Source organism: Piliocolobus tephrosceles, chromosome 6 (genome assembly GCF_002776525.5).
Source record: "Piliocolobus tephrosceles isolate RC106 chromosome 6, ASM277652v3, whole genome shotgun sequence".
Classification (NCBI taxonomy): domain Eukaryota; kingdom Metazoa; phylum Chordata; class Mammalia; order Primates; family Cercopithecidae; genus Piliocolobus; species Piliocolobus tephrosceles.
In genome coordinates this window covers 77,036,349-77,042,141 of record NC_045439.1, presented here as the reverse complement: position 1 = coordinate 77,042,141, position 5,793 = coordinate 77,036,349, and the positions used below count along the sequence as shown (strand labels likewise).

Genomic DNA, 5,793 nt, shown 5'->3' with positions numbered 1-5,793 from the left:
AAATAAATAAATAAATAAATAAATAAATAAATAAATAAATAAATAAATAAAATAAAGATCTGAGAATCAATAATTTAAGTTTCTACTTTAATAAACTAGAAAAAGAACAAACTAAACCTAAAGCAAGTATAAACATGGAAATAATAAAAAGAATAAATCAAATTAATTTAAAACAGAAAAGCAATAGAGTAAAACAATAAAAAAGAAAACTGATTCTTTGAAGGTATCAATAACACTGATAAACCTCTAGCCAGGCTGATCAAGAAACAAAGAGCACAGACACAAACTGCGATAGGGAAAAAGAGGATTTGCCACAGACCTAACAGGTATTAAAAAGATAGTAAGATAACAGCATAAATCACTTTATGCCCCCAAATTTGACAATTAAAAAGAAATAGACCAATTCCTTAAAAGACACAAACTACCAAAACTCACTCAAGAAGAATTTGATAATCAACAGTCCTATCTGTATTAAAGAAATTAAATGCTTAGTTTTAAGACTATGTGACAAAGAAAACTTCAGGCCAAGATGGTTTGACTGGACAATCCTATCAAACATTTATGGTAAGGACAATATCAATTCTATACAATCTATTCCCGAAAACAGAACTTTTAAAATAAGTATTATCCTAATAGTAAAGAAAACATAGTGCCCCATAAAACAAACCTACCACAGACCAATATTCTTCATGAACACAGATGCAAAATCCTCAACATATTATTAAAAACTGAATCTAACAATAAATAAAAATAAATTGATGTAATACACTATATTAACCTATTAAAGGAGAAAAACTACATGATCATACCAAAAGATGCAGGAAACAACTATCTGACGAAATTCAATATCCATTCAAGATAAACATTCTCAAGAAACAAGGAGTAGGAAATTTCTTCGGCCTTATAAAGTACATCTACAAAATCCTTACGGTTAACATCATCTTAATGGTGAAAAGACAGAATGCCTTCCCCTGACATCAGAAACAAAGCAATATGTTGACTCTCACTACACACATTCTATACTGTGCTGGAAATCCTTGCCAGTGCAAAACGTCAAGGAAAAAAAAAAAAAAAGATACTACAGGTTGAAAAGAAACTGTCTTTACTGTCTACAGAAAAAAATCCCGAGAAGTCTATTAGGAAAAGTTCCTAAAAAAGAGAGTTAAGCAAGGTTGCAGGGACATAAGCAAAAAAAAAAAAAAAAAAAAAAGAAAAAAAGAAAAAAAAAGGCATTTCTGCTACTAGCAATAAATAAAAAACAAATTTTAAAAAATAGTACAATTTACATACCTAATAATGCTTATTATATGGCTGGGACTAAGTATCTCACAAAACCAACTCGTTAAGTCCTCAAAAAATCCTTGGTGATGGAGGTATTCTCTGGAGCCATGCATACTGGCTCTCAAGTCTAAGCTCCTAACTACTACATTACTGGTCATACAAAGTGGATCTTTCAAAAATACACAAGGGCTGGACATGATGGCTCATGCCTGTAATCCTAGCACTTTGTGAGGCTGAGGCAGGTGGATCGCTTAAGCCCAGGAATTTGAGACCAGCCTGGGTGACATGGCAAAACCCCATCTTTACAAAAAAAAAAAAAAAAAAGAAAAATTAGCCAGGTGTTGTGGCATGTGCCTGTAGTCCCAGCTACGTGGGAGGCTGAGGTGGGAGGATAACTTGAGCCTGGGAGGTGGAAGTTGCAGTGAGCTGAGATCGCGCCACTGAACTCAAGCCTGAGCAACAGAGTGAGACCTTGTCTCAAAAACAAACAAACAAACAAACAAACAAACAGCTCAAGGGTGGGCCCCAGGCATGTGTAATTTTTTAAAAAATTTAATTTTTAAAAGAGACAGGGTCTCACTATGTTGCCCAGGCTGAAGAAGGTACTACAGCTTTGAACTCCTGAGCTCGAGCGATCCTCTGGTATCAGCCTCCTGAGTAGCTGGGACTACAGGCATGTGTCACTGCTCCTGGCAGGGTAATTATTTTTAAAGTACCACAGGGGACTATGATGCATATCAAAGAGAGACAACCACGGGTTTGTGCTTTAACTTATGATTAAATAATAACTTGTAATTCACCACATACAAAGATGATGTTAATATCATGAGACAATATATTTACAGTTCCTGTTCCTGCTTGATCAAATAGCCTTTTCTCAATTCTTCTGCAAGGATAACTTGAAAGTCTATTCATTCTCCAAGTAAAGGCAAATATGTTAGTTTTTTTTTACTCCAAGTAAAGGTAAATATGTTAGTTTCCCAGGATCATTCCCTGACCTGGGTTTGAGTTAAGGGACCTGCTTACATGTTCTATAGCACTCTGTTCTGTTTTTTCGTCTCTCTTGGCATTTATCGGTCCTGTAACTCCCTGCTAATCTTGTCAATATTCAACATTAGGCTAAATTCCATGAGGGCAGGGACATACCTGTCTGGTTCGATATTCTACTTTCAACACCTAGCACAATTCCTGGCATTCTGCAGACACATAATATATTACATGAATGAACTTTGTATAAAGAAAGAAAACACAGATTCATTTATAACCAACAATATGTATTTGCAAAGGAGCTGCTGAAGCTGGCACAATTAGACACCATTACGTTAAACCTTTGTACCTCTGGCCTTATGAGGTACTGTAGTAACCAAGTTTTGTTAACAATTTATATGCTATAACTGATTAAGACATTTTTTACCTGGAAGTTTAAGCTTTCTACAGCAAGAATTACAGTGATGTTTTGCTCTGAAGTTTTTAATTGCATCTTCACCTAGATTTGCTGGGCCAAAAACCATGTCACAGGATCTGCAGAATTGGTAATTTAAAAACAACAACAACAACAAAAAAAGGGACAGTTTATGCAGGTACAAATGTAAAATGTGAAATTATGCCTTAATAAAATAGTTAAAACTTATTACCTCTTTTCTTCTGCTTTTATCACAGATGGGTCAGTCAAATTTTCACCAACACCTTTGAATATGTATATAAAAAAGACAAAAAATTTACATTATATAATTGACATAAACACTGACATCTGCATAATAAAAATCATCTTAAGAGATGTTATAGTATCGCCAATCATTATAATGTTAAACTATTCAAAGGAGTGTAGTTCTTCTCTTTTGGTATTTCATAACTTGATTTATGACCCTGGCATTCTACCAGGGAGAGGCATAGCTCCTTGTAATGTGAATAAGAGTTAAACATCAGAGTTGGTAGGTAGGCATATAAGTTCCTTATCCTACAGTGCCAAGTACACAAATACCTCCTGGTAAAAGGTCTGGTCAATCTGCCCTTGTTTCATCTTAGTTAGCAAAGAACAATTTGGTACATGAAGGAATAATCCATAGGACTTTAAAAGTGTTTGGGATTGGCCAGGCGCAGTGGCTCACGCCTGTAATCACAGCGCTGTGGGCGGCCGAGGTGGGTGGATCACCTGAGGTCAGGAGTTCGAGACCAGCCTGACCAACACAGTGAAACCTCATCTCTACTAAAAATACAAAAAATAAAAAGTTAGCCGGGTGTGGTGGGGAGCGCCTGTAGTTCTAGTTCCTTTGGGGAGGCTGAAATGGGAGAATTGCTTGAACCCAGGAGGCGGAGGTTGCAGTGAGCTGAAACTGTACTACTGCACTCCAGCCTGGGCAACGGAGTGAGATTCGTCTCAGAAAAAAAAAAGTGTTTGGGATTTAAGGGAAAAAAACACACACATTAATATATATCACATTTTCTTGCAAAACATTCATGTAACATAAAGAGTAAGACTGTGAAAATCTTTTTTCACCTCCAACCCTCTCCAGAAGTATTATGATTAAATCCTTCCAGTCTCGCATATATTCATGTGTGTATACATAAACACATACACACACACACACACATACACACACACACCACCTACTGATATTTTGAATAATCACAAAATTTAACCCATTAGAACACAATCTAATAAAATGGTTTAATTTCACAAAAGGAAAAACCAGAATTAAAACATGATACTATTTTCCATCCAATAGAATGGCAAACATTAAGAATATTCAATACTGGAAAGACTGTAGAGGAGTGGGAACTTCCGTAGAATGCTGAGTATGATTTCTGATAAGCTTTTGGGAAAATAATCCAGTAGTTGTTATTAAAATTAAAATTGGTCCGGGCGCAGTGGCTCACACCTGTAATCCCAGTGGCTCACACCTGTAATCCCACTTTGGGAGGCCGAGGCAGGCGGATCACGAGGTCAGGAGATCGAGACCGTCTTGGCGAACACGGTGAAACCCCATCTCTACTAAAAACACAAAAAAATTAGCCGGACGTGGTGGTGGGCGCCTGTAGTTCCAGCTTCTACGGAGGCTGAGGCAGCAGAATGGCATGAACCCGGGAGGCGGAGCTTGCAGCGAGCTGAGATTGCGCCACTGCACTCCAGCCTGGGCGACAGAGCGAGACTCCGTCTCAAAAAAAAAAAAAATGAAATAAAAAATAAAATTAAAATTGTACTCATCTCTTTTCTAAGTCAATTTAGGAACTTACTTTATGGAAATAAAAGTAGCAGTGCATGAGTATGGTTTGCTGCAAGCACTGTTTGTAGAAGCAAAAAACTAAAAGTAGAGTGAATGTCTATCAACACAGATGTAAATCATGCTATAGCTGCTACACTATAGATATCATGCAGCTACTACAGAAATAACTCTAGAAAATGTCCGTGATATATTGTTAGGCAGAAAAAAAAAGTGAAAAAAAAAATTCTCATGATACCAGTTGGGGTAAAACCAGCACAACAAAACTAACAAAAAAGAAAGAAAAAAGTCTCCATTTGTGTTTATTATGTCTTCACAGAAGTAGAGAATAAAAAAGATGGGAACACTTTGTTCTTTACATATTGATCCATTGTTTAACTTGTAGTAATCATCTAATATATTCCTATGTAAAAATTGTTCAATAAACATTATGTTGAGATGGAATCTACTCGGTGAAGATGCCGTGAACATTCTTCAAATCACAACAAGGGATTTAGAATATCACATGAACTTTGTTGATAAAGCAGCAGGGTTTGAGAGGGTTCACTCCAATACTGAAAGAAGTTCCACTGTGGGTAAAATGCTATCAAATGGCACTGCATGCTACAGAAAAATCTTTCATGAAAGGAAGAATCAATCAATGTGGCAAACTTCATTGTGGCCAGAGAGTGGCTCATGCCTGTAATCCTAGCACTGTGGGAGGACTGCTTGAGGCCAGGAGTTCAAGGCTAGCCTGACCTACCTAGTTAAGACACTCATCTTTACAAAAAATTTTTAAAATCAGCTGCGTGCAGTGACATGAGCTTGTAGTTTCAGCTATGCAGGAGGCTGAGGCAGGAGGATGGGCTTGAGCCCAAAGAGTTGGAGGTTGCAGTGAGTTGTGATTGAGCTACTGCACTCCAGCCTGGGCAACAGAAAGAGACCCTGCCTCTATTTTTAAAAAAAGAAAGAAAAAGAAATTGCTGCAGTCATCGCAAACTTCGGCAACTACCAGTTAGTTAGCAGTCATCAACATGGAGGCCAGACCCCTCACCAGGAAAAAGATTACAACTTGATGAAGGCTTAGATGATTCTTACTATTTTTTAACAATAAAGTATTTTTAAATTAAGGTACGTACACTGTTCTTCATACACAATGCCATCACACACTGTAGACTACAGTATAGTGTAAATATAACTTTTTTTTTTTTTTTCTGAGACAGAGTCTTGCTCTGTCGCCCAGGCTGGAGTGCAGTGGCCAGATATCAGCTCACTGCAAGCTCCGCCTCCTGGGTTTATGCCATTCTCCTGC

General features: G+C 37.2%; 1 protein-coding gene across 2 annotated transcripts in view; it reads right to left on the bottom strand.

Annotated features, from left to right (window-relative positions):
* Positions 1–5,793, bottom strand: part of TRPM7 (transient receptor potential cation channel subfamily M member 7) — a 128,143-nt gene that overhangs the window by 6,434 nt on the left and 115,916 nt on the right. For both annotated transcript variants that reach the window (XM_023227224.3, XM_023227225.1), the window contains exons 37-38: positions 2,916–2,967; positions 2,696–2,802 (exon numbers count right to left, since the gene is read on the bottom strand). In XM_023227224.3, coding sequence (XP_023082992.1) covers positions 2,696–2,802; positions 2,916–2,967 — 159 coding nt within the window. The remainder of the gene's footprint in view (positions 1–2,695; positions 2,803–2,915; positions 2,968–5,793) is intronic.